Here is a 22,187-nt window from a genome sequence, read left to right as displayed (position 1 = left end):
CTTAACATACTTTTTTCACTATAAGAAAAATACTCAACTCACCTTGAGTAGCGATAGCACCCTAAATCCTAGATTTTCAACCTTCAAAATGTTTTTCCTAGAATGAAGATGATTAGAATGAGTAACTTCTCAATGGTTTCTTTCCACCGTAGGCAGTTTCTGTAAATGTGTACACTCATATGAGCAGTTGGTGAGTCGGAATTCTTTTGCTAAAAGGCAGGCATCAGGGAATAAATGTGTTTATGTGGCTTCTTTCCCCTGCACATGTTCTGTCAACAGAATGTTTATGCATTCACTCATTAAGTTTCACAACACATTCAGGCAATTGGGGCATTTTGAAATCTTTCAGATAGAAGAAACCTAAGTAGAACATCTATATGTCATAGATAAAAGTGACGCCTTGGGACTTGCTCAAAGGCTGATGAAACAAACCAGGACCAGAATCTGCATCTTCTGGTATGTATCATAGGTTCTTCTCACAAATGAACAAATAAACAAAGTTGAGAAGAACCAGGGACCTAACAAAATAACCTCTCATGCAAAAGAAAAAGGTGCTCTGTTGATTTGAAAGAAAGGAAATAAGAAGAAAAGGAGGAAGGAAGGAAAAGAGAAATAGAGATAGAGACAGGCTTTCACATGGAAGACCAAAGGGTATCCACATAAAGTGGGAAAGAAGGAAACAAGTGGGGAGAGCATTAGCACTGGAGCAGGCAGCAGTGATAGCAGAGCCTGGGGTGCTGGAGAAGGCAGAAACCACCTAAAAAGAAGGATGTAGAACTACAGATGGAACAGTTGAAAAAGAAATAGAGTACCAGCAAAGAAATCCTAGAATGTAACATCAGAGTTAGAAAAGCAGAGAGACTCTATGCTGTGCCCTCAAGGACAGGGACTCTTCCTTTTTGTCTTTATTTCTACCTTTTCTAGGCTCACCTTCTTCTAAACATACACACAACAAGTAGTCCACAAATGTTTGAGGAATGTCTGCATATGGTATCTTCTACAGTGGTATATCCAGAGTGCCATAAACCTAGGGGAATTCCTAATACCATCTCTTGATATAAATCCTATATCAAATGCACTGTTCTTCTAAAAATAGAAGAGATACTACTTTATAACTTCCAAACAGCAAACACAAGCACATAAATGTTGAGAATCATCTATACCAGCTATTAAAATATTTCTAGACTCTAAAATACCTGAAACTATGGAGCAGTGTCAAGTGATAGACTTACCTATATGAGAGAGAGAGATAGGACTTCATTTCAGAGGCAGAGGTTTAGTGAAAGACTCCATTGGACCCTGTCACTCTGTATGCCCATCTTTTATAAAAGAAAAATGTCATTTGAGCCAAATACCTTGATTGAAACCTTGGTGATTTCAGGAAAATCTTTTTGAAGCTTCATACTTAGATAAAACTATCAGATAGTAGAAAATACTCTCCTATGGTATAATAATGAGGTGGTATTTTGGGGGATTAGGTAGGAACTGACTTTTACATGGTGATGCAGTCTGCCTGTTTTCACAAATATGTGGGAATTAAACAATGTATTCCTGGACTACCAGTGGGTCAAATGGAATTGGAAAGAAAGATCAAAGACTATCTTGATGGACACTGAGGCTCCTTCCACAGTTTGTTTTTGTTTTAAAATTTTATTTATTTATTTATTCATGAGAGACACACAGACAGAGAGAGGCAGAGACACAGGCAGAGAGAGAAGCAGGCTCCATGCAGGAGCCTGACGTGGGACTCGATCCCGGGTCTCCAGGATCAGGCCCTGGGCTGAAGGCAGCGCTAAACCACTGAGCCATCTGGGCTGCCCCACAGTTTGGCTATTGTGGACATTGCTGCTATAAACATCGGGGTGCAGGTGTCCCGGCGTTTTATTGCATCTGAAAGATGCATGGATAAAGAAGATGTGGTTTATGTATACAATGGAATATTACTCAGACATTAGAAATGAGAAATACCCACCATTTGCTTGGACGTGGATGGAACTGGAGGGTATTATGCTGAGTGAAATAAGTCAATCGGAGAAGGACAAACATTATATGTTCTCATTTATTTGGGGAATATAAATAATAGTGAAAGGGAATAGAAGGGAAGGGAGAAGAAATGGGTAGGAAATATCAGAAAGGGAAACAGAACATAAAGACTCCTAACTCTGGGAAACGAACTAGGGGTGGTGGAAGGGGAGGAGGGCGGGGGGTGGGGGTGAATGGGTGACGGGCACTGAGGGGGGCACTTGACGGGATGAGCACTGGGTGTTATTCTGTATGTTGGCAAATTGAACACCAATAAAAAATAAATTTATTATTTAAAAAAAAGAAACTATGAGAAAAATACAAAATGAAAAAAAAAAAGACTATCTTGAGACAAATGGAAATGAAAACACCACATGCCAAAACTCAAGGGATGCAGCAAAGGCAGTTCTAAGTGGGATGTTTGTAACAAAAAACACATACATTAAGGAAAAGAAAAAGAAAGGTCTCAAATAAACAGATTTAGCTTTATACCTCAATGAACTAGAAGAAGAAACAAGCTAAGCCCAACATTAGAAGGAAAGAAATAAAGATCAGAGCAGACATAAATGAAATGGAGACTAAAAAGACAATAGAAAAGAACAGTCAAGCCAGGATCTGTGGTTTTTTAAAAAAATAAATAAAATTGATGAACCTTCAGGTAGACTAACCAAGAAAAAAAGAGAGAAAACTGACATAATTCTGATCTCTGGCTTCCTGAATCTTCAGCAACGTCGCAACTGACGGTGATGTGATGCTATCTCTGAGCCCAAGAAGAAGTTATGTTTATTATTATCTGTTTCAGAGTGATAACACTCCTCATAGTAGCTGGCAGGTATTGTGTAATGTGTACTAACCAGAGATCTGCTTTATTTCCCCTCCAAACTGTCCTCTTAAGTAGTTGAAGATCTAATCAAAGAAATGCAAGTACAGCAATACGCTATCATTTTCTCCTATTGAAAATATCAGAAAAAGTTTTTTAATGAGAATATTCAATGCTGGTGAGGATGCAGTGAGCTAGGAGTGTGTATGCAGTGCTGATTAGGAAGCACATTGCTGCAAGAATTTTAAAAAAATCTATCTAGAAATGATCATCAGAGCCTATGAAACGTTTCCAAGTTGACAAGCTAATCTGTCCTAAAGATAATCCAAAATACAGAAAAACTTGGTGCACAAAGATGTACATCAGAGCACTATTTAAAGTAATAAAGAGGGGGCACCAGTCTCATTCAGCTGGTGGAGCATGCAACTCTTCATCTTGGGATCATGAGTTCAAGCCCCATGTTGGGTGTAGATATGACTTAAAAAAAATAAAAAAAGAAATAAAATAGTTAAAGAAGGAATCTAAAATGTCCCCAGGTAAGAGAATGGAATATAAAGCTACAGGATATAATCTCAGGTAGCCATTCAAATAATGTTCATGAAAAAAAATATATATATTTTTAAGATTGTATTTATTTATTCATGAGAGACACAGAGAGAGCAGTAGAGACACAGGCAGAGGGAGAAGCAGGCTCCATGCAGGGAACCCGATGTGGGACTCAATGCCGGGACTCCAGGATCACACCCTGAGCCAAAGGCAGACACTCGACCGCTGAGCCACCCAGGCGTCCTGAAAATATATTCATTACATGTTCTCCATTCCATTTTGTCAAAGGGAATAAAGTTAAAACTGAATAAATAGTATGATTTTACATGAGCATCTATTACATTTATAATCAGAAGCTCAGGATTATGCATGTGCACATGATTTATAGTTTTCACCACAGTCTTCCTCTCACTAGAAAGAGCTTTTCAAAATGATTTTTAACAAAAGGAATCCAGAAAGCTCATGTATTTGTTTGTTGGGGCTGCCATAAGGTATCACAGACTGCGGAGCTTCAAACTGCCTCCTGGACTCATAGATAGCTGCCTTTCTCCCTGTGACCTTATGTGGCTTTTACTCTATGCAGTCACTTCCCTGGGGTCTCTTCCTCTTCTTATAAAAAAAAAAAAAAAAAAAAAAACATCCTGTGGAATTCCAGCCTTGCGCTTATGGCCTCATTTGGCCTTAATTACCTCTCTAATGGCCCTATCTCCAAATGTCATCACACTGGATATAAGGGCTTCAACGTATAAGCTTGGTTTGGGGTGGGGGGGGGGGACACTGTTCAGTCCTTAACACGCAATCATTTATTTAACCTGCTCAGGTCTCCCTAGATAGAGTTAAGTAATAGGTGAGTAAAAGTGCTTGTCCTCTTGGAGTTCCCATTCTAACAAGAGAGGGAGACTAATCCAGTAAAAATGCTAGAAATGCTGTGAAAGAATTTAAAACATGGTGGGAGGGATAGAGCATGACGAACTGAGGAAGGGGGTTGCTGAATTAGTCTGGGCCATGGGGGAAGGTGTCTCTGAGAAGGTGAGAGTTCAGCCTCTGTTGTGTGACAGATTGTGCCAAGGGGTCAAAGGTAACATTCCCCGCCACCACCCTTCAAAGCCATGAGGAAGCTTGCAGCCTTTTGGCCTAGGACAACCTCTCTTCCCAGCTGCTGTGTGAGGCTGAGGACACAATGCTGTCATGAAGACTCTCTCCTGTGGTGAGACTTTCCCTTGTGTTTAGGCCAGAGCTCTGGATGGGGGGCACCTTCATGGGCTTTCTTGCCACTCTGTCCCTTTTTACAGCTAACACTGAAAACCCAATGAAAAATAAGCAAGAGCTTGACTCAGGCATGAAGCTTCCCAACATTTAAGTCTTCCGATTTCCCTCCCTCCTTGATTTATACTTGGATAATTAATCATCTGCCCTTCTCAGAAGGGAACTCAGGCCATCTGAACAGGGCAGTGATTATATATGCTGAACAGCCCTCTATGGCAGTTAATAACTCCACTTATCTTCTGCTTTAAATATATTTTTAACATACAGGGCATAGCAGAGGACTTTCTTAAGAGTTATACATCTTCATTTCTCCACTTAGGCTTAAAAACAAAGTATTTTGAGGTCATAACTGCTATAAAAGTACATAATCTGTTGTTTTAGGCAGTCTCATTTTACTAGAAGGGCTTTATAAATCGTGAGTAATAGCATGTTCTCTCCATTGGTTTGCCTGGAGTACATAATCCTAACAAGTATCTTCAAGGGGAGCCCATTGTTTTGCTAGTTACTCATCTCTGCTCTGTCTGACCTGCCACAAAAGGGTTCTGTGGATTCTGACACAGGCAAATAGAAATGACAAATGCATTGATTTAGATCTTAACCTTGTGTGCTTTCTATACAAAACATACAAAACCTCTTCTGAACTTTGCAGTTGTCACTTAAGCTGTAATATGCTGTCAGCCTGATGTGTCTACTAGTAAAGTGATTCTGGGTCTGTATATTGCTCCCAAGGTAACCTTCAAATGCAAACGCTATGAAACTTCCAGACATTGTTTCCAATTTTATGTACCGGATAAACTAAATGACCTTCAGGTGATCTACCTTTTAGCCTAATGGGCACTGCCAAGTTTTTACGTATTAGTTTTTTGTCTTAAAAATGTACATTTATTTTTACTAGTGACACCCTTGAAATGACATTTCAGTTTCATAAGATTCCAAAATACTGATTAAAAGTTTTGACCCCACCTGCCATTTGCTAACTTCCTCCATGCAGTTGCCAGAAATAAGTTCTCTTCCTCTGAAGTCCTTATATTACATTGTACATACTGTTTATCTAACCTGTGTTACCTTGCATTTTGAATATTCATTTACTAACCTTATCACTCGAGTTAGATCTTAAATCCACTGAGGACAGGGAGTTCTATTAAACATCTCTTTAAAAATAATAATAAAATAAACATCTCTTTATCACCCATCACAGTGCTTTATTATAAGATGTTTAATGAAAATACTTAATGAATTAAAGAATATATTAAAATAATAATGAAGTGGCTCAGTCAGTTAGGTGTCCAACTCTTGGTCTCAGCTCAGGTCTTGGTCTATGGGTTGTGAGTTCAGACCCACCTTGGGCTCCGTGCTGGGCATGGAGCCTATTTTAAGAAAAAAATTTTTAAGTTAAAATAATAATGAAAATAGCCTGTCATTTTAAATTTGTGAGTGGTGCGGGATATTCTCTCCGAGTCCAGGGTTATTTCATACACTTCCTGGTGATAGCTACTTTATTACCCGAGAACCAGTTAGCACCCTGCATGAGAGCATCACTACAAGTCATTGTCCAGGGGTCATGCATGTCCACTTATAGACTGCAGCACTGGGGTGGGGGCACAGTGTGAAGGCAGTCATAGAAACGGAGCAACAACATGATGCTTAGTGCCCCTTTGGTGAAATAGATCAGTAGCATCTGTTTTGTTGGCACCACAATCTTATACTAATTGTTATTCATTGTTTTGGTTTTAGGCAACTTCTAGTATACCCAATGGCAACTGATTATTAATGTACCAGATAGATTTACTTTGTTAGATGGAGATCGTTTCTTCCCCGTGGTAGATGAGACAGTGGGAGATTATAGAGTAAAAAAATCCCAAAGAATTATATATGCTAGTTAAGAGGCAGAACCTCGATATGAACCTTTGTGTTCTTGGCTCTAAATCCACTGATTGTTCCTATGACCTACAACTGTTCGCCCTACTGACAACATAAATGTTATCATGACTGAGAAGTTAACGTTCTTGAGAGATCCATTTCTGAGACTAGATCAAAAGCTTAAATTGGGGGAACTGTAACTCTGAACTATACCTAATTGATATTCTGTAAATTCTGGAGCATAACTCTATTACTGCTCATTATCAACATATTCTCTTGTATTTTGAAAGCCTAAGATGTCTATCATTCTGGTAGAGACACTAGAAACTTTTTATGATTACCCTGAATTGGCGCTGACTTTAATGAACTGGCAGTTTTGGGGAAAGAAAAATAAAATGATACCCTCAGCTTAAGAGCAATGTCATAGGAAGCAATTTCTTATAATATGTGGAAAATAGAGTTTGGGATAATTACTGTCAAATTACATATCATTCACAAAATTTTTAGTGAATTTTTTCTCTGTCTCATGCCCTGTTATAGAATGAATACCTAAATGAAAATGTTAATGCCAGAGTGATTGAATATGAAGATAACCGGCCCCTCCTAGATCTGTTCCTCCAGAAGCCAATGGGTCTGCTATCCCTACTGGATGAAGAAAGCCGATTTCCCAAGGCTACTGACCAGACTCTTATAGGTGAGTTTTATTTTTTATTTTTATTTTTTTTAATTTTTTATTTTTTTTGTAGGTGAATTTTAAATCAGTATGTCTGCATAGTTTTGTGCTACCGTCATGTAATGCTCTGAATGACTTAAAAAGAATTTTTTTTTTATTATCTGGGAGAAAATAGCTATCACAAAGCCTGCATATGTAACTTTAAAGAAGAGGCTTTGGGTCTAATATCTGGACTAGCAAATGTTTATAATAGGATGAAGTATTTAGTGATGAATTAAACAAGTTTGGATATTGGACTTTTCCTTACATTATGGTAGAGCCTCATTCATAGGATCTTATGTTATAAGTAACCTTAGAAATTATCCAGCACTACCCCACCCCTAAAAAAAGAGATTACCCAGCCCCATATTAGAAATTGGAGGGCAGGGCAAAAGGCCAGCTCTAGAATTTGAAAAGAGATAGCTAATGGGGAGGAAATAAATTCATCTAGTCACTTGTCTAATAGAGGCAAATAGCCTCCAATACCTTAATAGTCTCTAAATTACAGTACATTAATAAATATTCACAATACTCTTGAGTCATCAAAGAAAGCATAAACATATTCATTTTTTTCTATTTGAGAAGGCAAAGATACATATGCTGCATTTAAAAGATTATCATTGAGGGACGCCTAGGTGGCTCAGCAGCTGACTGTCTGCCTTTGACTCAGGGTGTGATCCCGGGATCCAAGATCAATTCCTGCATTGGGCTCCTTGCAGGGAGCCTGTTTCTCTTTCTGCCTATGTCTCTGCCTCTTTCTCTGTGTCTTTCATGAATAAATAAATAAAATATTTTTAAAAATTAAAATTAAATAAAAGATTATCATCTAAAATAGTTAAAAATGTCTTATTCCTTAAAGAATAAAACTTTAGCTTGTTCAGGTAAAAAAAATAAAAACAAAAAAAACCATTTTTTTTAATGTAGAAATACCATATTCTGTAATGGTAAGAGACAGTGATTATGTATAATAAATATTTGCAGAAAATTTGGATTCACATTTTCTCTCATTTACTTTGGGTGATGGAGTCTGTTTCTTACCATTAAGTCTGTGATGTTGCTTCCTGCTGACTCACTCACTGGCTTATTCTCTCCTCTAATTGGATAATACTAATAAAAAACAAAATAAGCCCAAAGTTCTGGGGAAAATTGTCACATAGCAATCACCTGATTTTGAAGTTAAATGTCCCTTCAAGGACATGGAGGAAAAAGTACTCTGAAAGTTATAGAACTGTAACTGCCTTAGTGACCCTCCATTCTTCCTATGTAATCACTAATAACTTAGTGCTCCTCTGATAGAAAGGAGAACCAGAATACCAGATTTCTAGGCTCATGGCTCCATATCAGACTGGGTTTCACAAATCTCTCTGATCAGTTAATCTCAGGTAGTTTCCTGACTCAGTAACAGTGGTTCACAAAATGTGGTCCCGAGACCAGAAACAGCCATTACCTGAGAATGTGCTAGAAATGTGACTTCTCGAATTCCCCCAGTGCCCAGACCTACTAAGGCAGAAGCTCTGTGTTAAAATAGGCCCTCTAGGGGGTTCTGTTGCTTGAGGTTAAGAACTGCTACTCTAGGAAAGCCTGGGTAGCTCCGTGGTTGAGCATCTGCCTTCAGCTTAGGTCGTGATCCCAGGGTCCTGGGATCGAGTTCTGCTTTGGGCTCCCTGCAGGCAGCCTGCTTCTCCCTCTGCCTGTGTCTCTGCCTCTCTCTGTCTCTCATGAATAAATAAATAAGATCTTTTTTTTAAAAAAAGAACTGCTCTAAATCATAATGGAATGGTTAAATTGATAATCTTTAGTTTTGTCTCACCATTTATGTTCCAAATCTGCATTTATTAGCTATGTAAAATTGTTTTTTCACTGCACATTGTCCATTTTATGGTGAAAGAGATGATTCTGTCAATCAATACCTTCTGAGGATCTCCTACATGGCTGATATTGGAGTTCAATTTTTTTTCTGTAGAAAAATTTGTTGTTTTTTTTTTGTTTTTTTTTGTTTTTTTTTTCTTTTTGTAGAAAAATTTGAAGGTAACCTGAAATCACAGTACTTCTGGAGACCCAAAAGAATGGAACTAAGTTTTGGGATTCACCATTATGCAGGAAAGGTAAGGACTTTGAAGAATTATGACTGAGTTTCTCTTAGTCTTTCCTCAAATAATAATGGTAAACATGAAAATTATGGCCCAAAATATTTAGATGGTTATAATGAGATAGCCATCTGTGTCTGTCCCAATCTGGCCCTGACTCTGTTCTCCAGCTTCCTGTATTCTCTCTGACCCAGTGCCATCCGCTCCCACTCCAGGGCATCTACCTCTAGCAACTATCCTGAAAAGGTTAAAAAAAAAAATCGTCCTCCTATTTTGACAAACACAATGTTACAGTTTTTCTGGAGGAATTTTTGTTAAGAGCCTAAGGAAAAACAAAGAAAAGAAAGAGACAAGCCTCAAAGCATCCATCTTTCTGATCCTAAGATCTGGCTTTGGGTGAGATTGGCTGGCAATGGGAACCTACTTTTTCCTTCTTTTAGTGATAGCTAGGAACCTTTTATATAAACTGCCTTTTTCAGACTAGAGTTTCTTCTCTCTCTACGGCAGCCTTTGTCTCTCCTCCCATCCAACAGAAGAAAGTGACAGATTAGGGGTGTGGTTGGATAATGGAGCTAGCCTAGGTGTGGTTGACTAATGGACTATTCAGCAGTTGGATGCCTTGATAGATGCATATTCCCAAACCGGAGCAAACCTCAGATATGTTGTCCTAAACCCAGAGGATGCTCTGTTTCCCATCTGCACAGACTAACAAGTAATTCCTTCACCATAATGTAAATATTGGAGGACCAAGAAGATGTAAAATCAAGAAAGTGCAGAGACTGAGAAATACATGAACAGAATAAAATAACACAGAACCTGGAAGATTTAGGTCTACTAGGACTTCAATGTTCCACAGACTTTGGCACTAAAAAAAAAAAAAAAAAAAAAAAAAAAAAAAAAAAAATCTAATTTGAATATTATAGCCTCTCCCATAATGTTCAGCATATGATTTTTTCAAATAAGCCTTTTTAAAAACATCCATTAAGAATTTCCTATGATCATTTTATCCAGTTGTTTTTAACAGCTATATTAGTCGGCTTGGGCTGCCATAAGAAAAATACCACAGGATGGATGGCTTAAATAAAGCACAGACATTTATTTACTGGAGGCTAGAAGTATAAGATTAGGGTGCCTGCAAGGTCACTGTCTGGTGAGACCTCTCTCCCTGGCTTACAGATGGATGCATTCTTGTACTGTTCTCATGTGTCCTTTTCTCTAGGTACATGAGGTGGGGAAAGAGATCTCTGGTGTGCCTTTCTCTTGTTACAAGGACACCAGTCCTATAGGATTTGGGTCCCACCCTTAGGACCACATTTAACCTTAATTACCTCGTTGAAGATCCTATCCAAATACAGTCACATTTAGGGTCAGGAATTCAACATATTAATTTTGGAGGGACACAATTCAGTCCATCCTTAACAACAACAATATTAGATCATCCTATAGAAATCTTTGGGTTACAATTAATCTTTAGAAAGCCTTAAAGTTATTTAGAAGTGCCAGAAACATGAATACTCTAAGTACTCATAGTGCACTTAGACCGTACTACTACTGGGGATCCCTGGGTGGCTCAGAGGTTTGGTGCCTGCATTCGGCCCAGGGCGTGATCCTGGAGGCCCAGGATCAAGTCCTACATCGGGCTCCCTGCGTGGGGCCTGCTTCTCCCTTTGCCTGTGTCTCTGACTCTCTCTCTCTCCCTGTGTCTCTCATGAATAAATGAATAAAATCTAAAAAAAAAAAAAAGACCATACTACTACTGAGACAAAAAGTCTATAATGGCCAATTCACTGTGTGTGAATCAATTATCACAGAAATGAGAATGCCTTGGTGGCCTTAGGGTGCTTTCTTTATGCCACCTTTGACCCTCCAAGCATAGAAAGGAAACATACCAAACTTCATAATAAATAAGAGGAATCAAACCTCTTTTATGATTTCAAACCAAATAAAATCAGCAAGACAAATTTTTCTCTGACAAAAAATATTGCAAACCTGGAGAAATTTGCTCTTCCAACCAAGTTGTTAGGGACTGCCTTTATAAACTTTTGTATACCTCTCACTCAGCACAGAAGTTTTCAGTAAATACCTATTGATGATTCTGCTACTGCTGCTACTGATGATGGTGATGATGACAATGGGGATGACATTGATCGTGATACTGAAACACACTTTATCAACAGGTCCTCTATAACGCAAGTGGGTTCTTAGCTAAAAATAGAGACACTCTTCCAACTGATATTGTGCTGCTTTTGAGGTCATCAGAAAACAGTGTAATTCGGCAACTAGTCAGTCTCCCTCTGACAAAAACAGGTAAGCTAAGGCAATTTCCTTTAACCGAGAAATCTCCTCAGGTCCAATTCAGTAGTTTCTGATTGTGGTTTTCATCAGTATAATCCTCATTTTTTTTTTATATTGGCTTGTTTTCAGCTCACTAAATATGCATTTTTTAATACATTCTGCCCAAATTGTCTGCAGAACATGTAAAAATGAATATAAAAAAACTAGGTTTTCATTAAAGAAGTGTTTGAAGAACTAGCCAGAAAATATGGTGATAATTTAGCTGCTCACCAGAAGAATATGCTTAGCTCTGACAAGTTCAGAATGACCTCTGTTTCGGGACTGGGCAGCTTTTGGGTGGTACTTTAAGGTTCTATAGGTTTAGTGAGCTCTGCCTTATTGATTGGAAACTTACATGTCTTTGCTCCAGCCAACCCTATACTTTTTTGCATTTGCTTTTAAGTAGAAAAATAATGTAGTTTGGGCTGTTTTTCTTTATTGGAGTTTGTTTTATTATTTTGCATTTCTTTTTTACAGTTTTATTGAGACATAACTAACATACAGTAAATAGCACATGTGTAGATAGTAAAACATGAGTTTTTGACATGCATAAAGATCTGTAAAACTATTACCACATTCAGTAGTGAGTATACTCATCACTTCCAGATGATATTTCATCATGACTCTAATATTTTCCACCATTCTTTCCAACCCCCCTTCAGTTGTTCTAGGTCCATTTGTTGAAAGGATTGTTCTTTTCCCTATTGTATTACCTGGGCACCCTGTTGAAAAATCAGGACTTTTGTATTGTGTGTACTGATATTTGTCTATCTTTTCACCAGTATTATACTTCTTGATTACTATAGCTTTATTTTTTAAAAAAATTGAAATCAAGAATTATAAGCTACACAACTTTGTTCTTTTTCAGAGTTGTTGAGGCAATTATAATTCCTTTGCTTTTCCATATAAATTTTAGAATAAGCTTGTCAATTTCTACCAAAAATCCTGTTGAGGCTTTGACTGGGATATGCTGAACCTATAGGTTAATTTTGGAAGAATTGATATCTTCACAATATTGAGTCTTCTTGTCAGGGAGCCCAATAATAGCTCTCCATTTATTTAAGTCTTTCTTAATTTCTCTCAGCAATATTTTGTAGTTTTCAGTGTGTGAGTCTTATATATCTTTAGTTAAATTATCTGCTACTATATCACATTTTATGCTGTAATAAATGGTAATTTTAATTAAAACTCTATTTGTTGCTAGTATATAGAAATCCAGTTGGTTTTTTGTGGATTGATCTTTTGCCCTGCAGTGTTGCTAAGCTCATTTATTAGACTAGCTAGCTTTTTTTTTTTTTATAAATTCCATAGGATTTTCTATACAGATGATCATGTCATCTGTGAAAAAAAGAGTTTGCCCTTTCTTCTCTATTCTACTTTTTATGTCTTCATCTTGCCTGGTTGCACTGGCCAGAATCACCAAAGCAATATTGAATACAAGTGGTAAGAATGAACATTCTTGCTTTATTCCTGATCTTGGAGAGAAAGTATTCAGTTTTTCCCCAGTAAAAATGATATTACCTATAGGTTTTTCATAGATGTCCTTTCTCAGGAGGAGGAAGTTCTTTTTATTCCTAGTTTTCTGGGTATTTATCAGATATGCATATTTGAATTTTGTCAGATGCTTTTTCTACATCTATTGAGATAATCATTCATTTATTTTTTTAATCTGTAAATATGAGTTACACTGATTGATTTTTGAATGTTATGTCAACTTCTTATTCCTGGGGAAAACCTGACACGGTCATGATGCATTGGAGTTTTATGTATTGGTAGATTAAATTTGCTAACATTTTGTTAAGAATTTTTGCATCTATGTCCATGAGGATATTGGGCTATAGTTTTCTTATAATTTTTTTCTAATTTTGGGATCAGAGTAATACTGGCCTGATAAAATGATTTCCTCAATTTTCGGGAAAAGTGGAGTATTATTTCTTTCTAAATTCCTTTGTAGAATTCACCAGTGAAGCCATCTGGACCAGAAAGGTTTTTTTTTTTGTGAAAAGGTTTTGAACTACAAATTCAATCGATTTCTTTAACAAATAGAAGGATATTTAAATTATCTAATTTTTTGAATGAGCTTTAGTAGGTTGTATCTTTTAAGAAATTTGTTTGTTTCACCTATGTAGTGAGATTTATTAACAAAAAGTTGATTACAGTATTCCCTTATTATCCTTTAATATCTATAGATCTTGAAGTTTTATCAGCTCTCTCATTCCTGATCAAGTTTTATCAGCTCTCTCATTCCTGATCTGAATCTTTTGTGTCCTCTTTCACTTTATTCTTGATTGATTTTCTTTCTAGAGATTGGTCAATATTATTGATCTTCTCAAAGAACCTGCACATAGTTTATAGTTTAACTGATTTTCTCCGTTGGTTTTGCTATTTTGATTTTTTTCCTTTTCTTTTCCTTTCATTTCCCTCCCTTTCCTTTCCTTTTCTTTTCCTTCTTTCTTTCTTTTGGATTTTTCATTTTTGTTTCCTTTCTTCTGTTTACTTTGGGTTTTATTTTGTCTTCATTTTCTAATTTCTAAGGTGAGACCTTAGGTACTTGGTGTAAGAAAACATTTCTTTTCTAATATAAGTACTTATATGGATTATTTATAAGTATTATATTTTAATTCTAGAAATATTGGGATTTTCCATATCTTTATGTTGTTGCCTTTAATTCCATAGTGCTCAGAAAGCATATTTTGTATGATTTAATCAATTTAAATTTACTGAGACATGTTTTATGGCCCAGAATATGGTATATCTTGTTTGATGTTTCATTTACACTTAAAAATAATGTGTATTCCACTGTGCTGGGTGGAGAGTGATATAAATGTCAATTGGGTCAACATGGTTGATAGTATTGATCAAATCTTCTATATCCTTACTGGTTTTTTCTCACCTGGTTCTTACTGAGAGAGAAATTTTGAAATATCTGATTATAATTGTCAATTTACCTGTTTTGTCTTTCATTTCTATAATTTTTTACTTCATGTATTTTTAAGATCTATTGGACACATAAACATATAGAATGATTATATCTTCTTGATGACTAGACCCCTTGATTATTATTAAATGATGCTTTTTATCCTTGGTAATATTCTTTGCTCTGAAACCTACTTTGCCTGTTAATATAAAGACTCCCAACTTTCTTATGCTAAGTGGTTAGTGATATATCATTTTTAATACTTTCAATTTATTTTTATGTTTGTATTTAAAGTGGGTTTTTTTTGTAGATAGCATGTAGTGGGCTTGCTTTTCTAAATTCTGAACCATTTATATTTAATATGATTATTGATATGGTTGAGTTTGACTGACTCGACTATTTGATGTCTTTTATCTTGGTTACGTCTGTTATTTTCCCTAGTCTTCACATGGGTTCCCCTCATTTCAGCATAAAACCTCTTTAGACAGGGGATCCCTGGGTGGCTCAGCAGTTTAGTTCCTGCCTTTGGCCCAGGGCGCGATCCTGGAGTCCCGGGATCGAGTCCCACATCAGGCTCCTGGCATGGAGCCTGCTTCTCCCTCCTCCTGTGTCTCTGCCTCTCTCTCTCTCTCTCTCTCTCTCTCTCTCTCTGTCTATCATAAATAAATAAATCTTTAAAAAGAAAAAAAAACCTCTAGACGGAAAGCTGGAGTAATCATAGGGCTCACCTTATTTGTTTCCCTTCATTTAAGGATCAGTGCCCTGTACTGCTTGATGTACAGCATATAAAAACTGTTATATCTAGATAAATGCTGATTAATTCTTCATAATAAGGTACTTAGGGCAAAGACATAGAGACAGAAACAGAATGTGGTTGCCAGGGGCTGGTGGTGGGAGGAATAGAGAGCTAGTATTTAATGGGTATGAAGTTTTAGTTTTACAAGATGAAAAAAGTTATGGACATGGATGGTGGTGATGATTGCATTACATCATGAATGTTTTTAATGCTAATGACCTGTGCATCTAATCTCATGTTTTCTACCCTTATAAAATATGCAACCAGGCTCTCAACACTATGTTCTGTTTCCTATCAGCACCATGTCTCACTGGCCAGGGAGAAGAGAACTTCACAATCAAAGATGTGATAGTGACTCTGAATCTCAAAGATATCAGAGGCATTTGGGTTCTGTATTCACCTAGATAATGCAAACATAATAATAATGATGACAGCAATAATAATATAGAAATCTGTTTAGAAATTGCAAAAAAGTACTGAGTACTTTTATTTACTCCTAATAGCAACACTCTGAGGAGGAATACTTTTACAGATGAGTCATTGAGTCTTGAAAATGTTTAGCAGCTTTCCCAGTGTTACCCCTATGGGAAGGCTTAGAAATAAGCTTGAAAGTTTGGGTTTTTCAATCCTGTATTATGCTGTCTCCAAGATTCTAAGATAACCATAGCCCTTTGCATGTATAACTTTAAATATGAAATACAGCTCAGCCATTATTAGGGGGAAATGTACCATAGTTCCTTACAGCTCACATCTCTACCTTGGTTTATTACAGGTTTGTTTATCAGGTCTACTATAAAGGCAAAGTGGATATATTTTCTGAAATAAGATCTATGCTAATTTTAGTTCCTGTTTCTATGCATTGATGAATTTTTAAAAGGCTTTCATTTATTTTGTTGTTAAATAGTTGATTAATGTATAAGTGTTGTTACATTGAAATGATTAATCCCTCAGTAAATTTCCTCTAGCTGCTTAGTTTTTAGAGAAACTTAAATTTTTAGCTCTTATTTGGCTAATATTAAGTAATGGTATTTATTAAGTAAGGGGTCTATTCTAATTAATGTGCTACTAGTCCTTTGTATATTTATTATGCTTCCAAGCAACCTCCAAGTCTATAGTAATTTTGGTAAATTTTTCTAAAACTTTCCCTTAAATAAAAAACAAACAACAAGTGGAAGTCCACAGCCACCCCTCTGAAGTTTATGTTTACTATCTCTGTCCACTCTGCTGTCTGCAGTAAGTTTCACATTTGAATAGTGAACAGTCAGTGTGCAGCCCAGTGTAAAAGCACACACATCCATTGCAGCACTTTTCCTGGGAACAAGGGAAGGGGGAAGACAGCAGAGCAGAGGCACTGCCAGCCACAACCCAGGCAGGGTCCCATGCACATCATTACCCCGAGCCAGCCTTTTGCCACCACAAAGAATGTGAAGGATTTGTCAAAACATGTAGCCTTAAAGACAAAACAAAACAAAACAAACAAAAAACCATGTAGCCTTGAGGCGCCTAAGAAGCTCAGCTGGTTAAGTGCCCAACTCTTGATTTGGGCTTGGGTCACTTTTTCTCAGGGTTGTGAGATTGAGCCCTGAATCAGGCTCCTTGCAGGGCATGAAGCCTGCTTAAGATTCTATCTCCCTCTCCCACTGCCCCCAACCCTGGCATGCATGCACATGTTCTCGCCCTCTCTCTCTCTCACTCTAAAAAACAAACAAAAAGTATGTAGCCTTTACTTCTCACCTAAAAGAATGAGAGGGAAAATAATAATCTTTCTGAAGTGATACCAAATTCTGGAGATATATTTAAACATTACTGTTGAGATGATGAACTCTTAGATTGTGGGTTGTTTATCATGCTTGGTGAGGGGTGGAACAGGAGAGAAGGTGAACTAACATTTCTGTGCCCACCATGTGCCAGACATACTGTCACATGTCATCAAAATTCTGTAAGGCAGACAGCATTATCCCCTTGATGTGGTTTCAAAACGCAGCTCAGAGACTAAGAAAATGATCCATGGGCAACACAATTTAAGTACCACAGCTGGTATTCAAATCCAGGTCTGCCTGGCTTCTGCGGCCATAATTTTTCACTACACTAGAATATTTTTATACCTTCGTTGTGTGCATTTAAGTAGCCCTAGCAGGATCCCTGGGTAACTCAGAGGTTTAGCGCCTGCCTTTGGCCCAGTGCGTGATCCTGGAGACCCGGGATCAAGTCCCATATCAGGCTCCTGGCGTGGAGCCTGCTTCCCCCTTTGCCTGTGTCTCTGCCTCTCTCTCTCTCTCTCTCTCTCTCTGTGTGTGTGTCTTTCATGAATGAATAAATAAATAAAATCTTTTTAAAAAGAATAAGTAGCCCTAGCACCAGGCGCACTTATTTCTGAATGTTAGATTGAACACATCCATTGCTCTCAACCATTCTTGGTTTTCTTATAACCACTTCATATGAATTAATAATCCCTATGATTTTTAAGGCCCATTGTAAAGCTTACCTTTGCATTAAAGAAAATCTCAGAAGTCATTTAACACATACACACTTGAAACAAATTGTTCTGTTTATTAGAATCACACCATATCTTGTGGCAATTAAAGGAAACCTAACACTTACCTGTACTTTTTCTAATCTCCAAGCTGGATTTTTTTTCTGAAATTAAAATTTGTTACAAATTTTTATATAATATTATTTTATCCCTAAATTTCTCATACATACTAAACCAAGGATGAATACTGTGGGATCAATAATTTTTTTTAATACTTAAGTAAATGAAGAAAGTCTTCTAGTCATTAAGGATTCTAAAATGTATATTAATTTCATCCCCATTCCTACAGGTAACCTGCCACATTCTAAAACTAAAAATATAATAAATTATCAAATGAGGATTTCAGAAAAATCAATCAACTTGACAAAGGTAAGAAAATGCATTTTGCATGACAGTGAATCTGAGAATCTAACCTTTATAATGGCAGTGTTGAGTGTGCTCTTAAAAGTAAACCACATTTTAGGTTTTCTTTCTTTGATCTTTATTTTCTGCTTAACTAGTTATGTTCATATTACTGCTAGCTACTAAAGTAATCATGCATTTATGATACATTCCTAACTCTTCCTTTTTAGCTCATTTTAATGTTGCACTAAAACCAACTAAAAATATATTAGCTAAGTTCTGAGATATTCACATTCCTTAAAAGACCAATGAAAATTCCAATGAGACTGACAAAACAATTACCCTAAGTAAAAATTTTAACATTTTGTTATTTTATGTATTTGAATTTATAGACCATGATAACTTGAAGGAAATTCTATGTGCTCCTTGGAGATCATAAAGTAGAGTAGATACTGAAGCATCACTGTCTTTCTTGGTCTTTATAGGATGAAACTGGAGAAGCCACACGTCGTGCCATAGAGACAACCAACATGAAGACACAAACAGTTGCATCATATTTTAGAGTAAGATATTAAATTATGATGTGTTATGCTTAGGAATCTCATTATTTCTTTAATTTTAGAGTCAGGGAGGGGAAGAACAAGATGAAAAGAGAGAAGGACACCTGGGTGGCTTAGTTGAGTATCTTCCCTTGGCTCAGTTCATGATCCCAGGGTCCTGGGATTGAGTTCTGTAACAGGCTCCCCATAGGGAGCCTGCTTCTCCCTCTGCCTATGTCTCTGCCTCTCTCTCTCTGTATCTCTCATGAATAAACAAATAAAATCTTCAAAAAAAAAATATGAAGAGAGAGAATCCTAAGCAGACTCCATGCCAGCACAGAGCCTGACTTAGGAGTCGATCTCACAACCCATGAGATCATAACCTGGGCCAAAATCAAGTCAGAGGCTTACCTGACTGAGCCACCCAGGCACCCCAGGAAGGTTATTAATTTTGAGAGTACAGATCAAAAGCTAGTAATAAATATCAGAGTCCTATCAGCAAAAGTTAATTCTCATCATATTCCATTTATTATTTGTTAAATACAGACTATAGTAGAGAGTACTGCCAAAAACCTATGGATTGGTTTGCTTTGATATTTTACCTATAAAATTATTGCATACTGAGTCAGTCTTAATGGAAGTTTACACCTTGGTTAAAATTTGTCCAAAGAACCAAACGCATTTCCACTGGAACAAAACCTGACAGGGTTTTTAATTCAGTGCTGTGATAACTACCTATCACTTCTCCATCCCACTCCTAAATAATCTTAGAGTGGACAGATGGGCTAAATCTGAGCATCCATGTCTATTCCATATCTCTCTGCACATAGACAAGATGAAAACCTCAAAAGAAAAATAGAACTGGTATAAGCACGGGGCAAGAAGAACGGATGCCAGGGAAGTAGGGTAACATGCCAAGAAAGTCAATCACTGTGTCCTTAGCATGGGGTCAGGTGACCTTTCTTACTTTTCTTCTTTGGACAATATGGGAGAAAAGGCAGAAAGGAAGTACTTTATTTCCTCTTTGCTCTGAAGAACTCTAGATAACCCTGCCTTTGTTATTGGTGTCTGTTCTTTTTTATCTCTTCTGATAAAATCATATTGAGGCACCTGGGTGCTCAGTCAGTTAAGCATCTGCCTTTGGCTCAGGTCATGATCTCAGAGTCCTGGGATCAAGCCCCACATTGGACTTCCTGCTTGGCAGGGAGTCTGCTTCTCCCTCCTTCTCTCCCCTTCTCCACTACTCATGCTCTCCCTCACTCTCTCTCAAATGAATAAATAAAATCTTTTTTTTAAATTGAAATTTTTTAAATTTTAATTAAATAATATGAATCCAATGAATATAGAGAAAATACCAACTAAAAATTGGAAATTATTAATAGTATCATTTAAGGTGGGAAAAACGGAGGAAATTAGGCTAAATTTACTATATGTATTCAGTAAGTAAATCTAGTTTTCTAACAGAATCATGAAATACTTTTAAAAATAGCTGAATAGTTTTTTTTAATATATTTCAAGACCTAAGCTCATAGCAGACAGTGTGTGCTTAATCATCTTTGAGTAGCACCTAGTACATTAAGATATGCTTAATATCTCTCACATTTGCTGCTGATACATTCACCTTACACCAGGACCACAGCAGAGCTGAATTACCAAGCATATTTGCAGATGGATTATTTTCCTTTTTTTTTTAAGTGAGTTATCCAAGACCATCATCAGTCCACTGTTGTTGACATCAAACACTGTGTGTATGTTTAAAACATTAGTTCATAAGATCGTTTTACTCTTCAGGCTGAAGTGAAAAATGATAGACGATCATTCCATAGAGTATATAATGTTTTTTTAAAAGTTATTTTTCATTCTGCAGACAGTGAACGTAGTGTAACACCATGCCTTGGTCCCTAGGAAAAACCAGTGCCTAAATTGTAGTATGCTCCTGCTCAGAATGCCAACAGCAAGTGAATCACTTCTGTTAATTCCAGTACCTGGCAGGTGCTTGCATGGCTACAGAAGGAATGATGGCTCACAGATAAGTGTAATGAAAAGGGGCCCCAAAGTGGCAAGGATCAGAAGATCACATCTGAGTTTCAGTGCCTAAGAAGCAGTCATGCAAATCCAGGGCTTTATCATTTTTGTAATTCCAGTATTTGGCTTGCTCTGGATTTGTAACCGTAGGCTTCTATATTTCCAACACTAAAAGAAATCCAGCTGACACCAGCTGTCTATGTTTATACATTTGTTACCTTGCCAGTAAATTGCAGCGCTGGTCTTTAACATCCTCATTTTCTGAGATTCCACTTTTAGTTGAGCTGTGAACGTCCTAATATGTTATACTTAGCTATCCCGTAGTTGCTGTTGCTGAACACACAGTTTTCATATCTATGTGACTTTGAAAATTCTAAAATAAAATAAAATTCAAATAAAAATGTGAAATTCTAAAATAAATAGCACAATTATCAAACTCGAGTAGATTAGAGTACTTAAATGAATTTGCTTATTTTTGTAACTCCTATATCCTATTTGTGACACTGCTTTAACTTCTCATTCCTTATTTTAAACCAGGAGATGATTCTGACAGGCATTGAAGATTTACTTTCATACTTTCTATAAAGAAAGAATTGAACAAGGAAATTAATAGTGTAAGCAAGAAATTAAATTGTATGCCTAAATATTACATATCAGCAAGCTTCTGTGAGAGGATATAATTACTTACAAATTATATGAAAAGTATTTTCATCTCTTAATTAAAGTTGCTTTAAGAATGTACAGGCAACCTTTTAATAGCTAAGTTCCAAGTTATTGCCTCTATATTTTTATGAGTAAATCTGTACTTTTAAAAATATGCTACAAATAAAATTTTCATTAATACGGGTTTTCCTCCATCGACTGAATTAATGTGAACACATGTAACATCCAATTTTCAGGGCTTTTTTTCTTAGAATTAAAAAAAAAAGACTTAAGTTTCTGTATGCTACACTGGGAAATTTATTTTTGTTGCATATTATAGTATTCCCTAATGGATTTGTTATCCAAAATGGTGGTGGGCCAACCTCACTTTGTCCGTTGCATCAAACCAAATAATGAACGTCAGGCAAGAAAATATGACAAAGAGAAAGTTCTCCTACAGCTTCGCTACACAGGAATTCTGGAAACAGCAAGAATTCGAAGGCTGGGATACTCACATCGGATACTTTTCACCAACTTTATAAAGCGGTATGTGGACTTCTTTTCAAAGCTCCATATAATATATAGTTTGTAGAGAAATTCATCAGAAGAATTCTAGGAAACAACATAGGAAAAAGAATCACTTAGGTGTTCTAGAAGGGAGGTATTTTGTTTCTGTAAATGGTTCTGCATTGAAAGAGAAAGTAACTAAGGCTGGAAGTTTCCGTTCTCATCTGGAAGATCCTGTG

At 36.7% G+C, this 22,187-nt stretch overlaps 1 protein-coding gene across 4 annotated transcripts in view; it reads left to right on the top strand.

Annotated features, from left to right (window-relative positions):
• MYO3A (myosin IIIA) overlaps positions 1–22,187 on the top strand; it is a 246,154-nt gene that overhangs the window by 168,312 nt on the left and 55,655 nt on the right. For all 4 annotated transcript variants that reach the window (XM_038529759.1, XM_038529758.1, XM_038529760.1 and 1 more), the window contains 6 exons: positions 7,055–7,208; positions 9,243–9,331; positions 11,491–11,620; positions 18,183–18,262; positions 18,721–18,798; positions 21,782–21,987. In XM_038529759.1, the coding sequence (XP_038385687.1) occupies positions 7,055–7,208; positions 9,243–9,331; positions 11,491–11,620; positions 18,183–18,262; positions 18,721–18,798; positions 21,782–21,987 (737 nt within the window). The remainder of the gene's footprint in view (positions 1–7,054; positions 7,209–9,242; positions 9,332–11,490; positions 11,621–18,182; positions 18,263–18,720; positions 18,799–21,781; positions 21,988–22,187) is intronic.

The sequence above is a fragment of the Canis lupus genome, chromosome 2, assembly GCF_011100685.1.
Source record: "Canis lupus familiaris isolate Mischka breed German Shepherd chromosome 2, alternate assembly UU_Cfam_GSD_1.0, whole genome shotgun sequence".
NCBI classification, from domain to species: Eukaryota; Metazoa; Chordata; class Mammalia; order Carnivora; family Canidae; genus Canis; species Canis lupus.
Note: the sequence above shows the minus strand (reverse complement) of the source record. Positions and strands in the feature narration are given on the sequence as shown.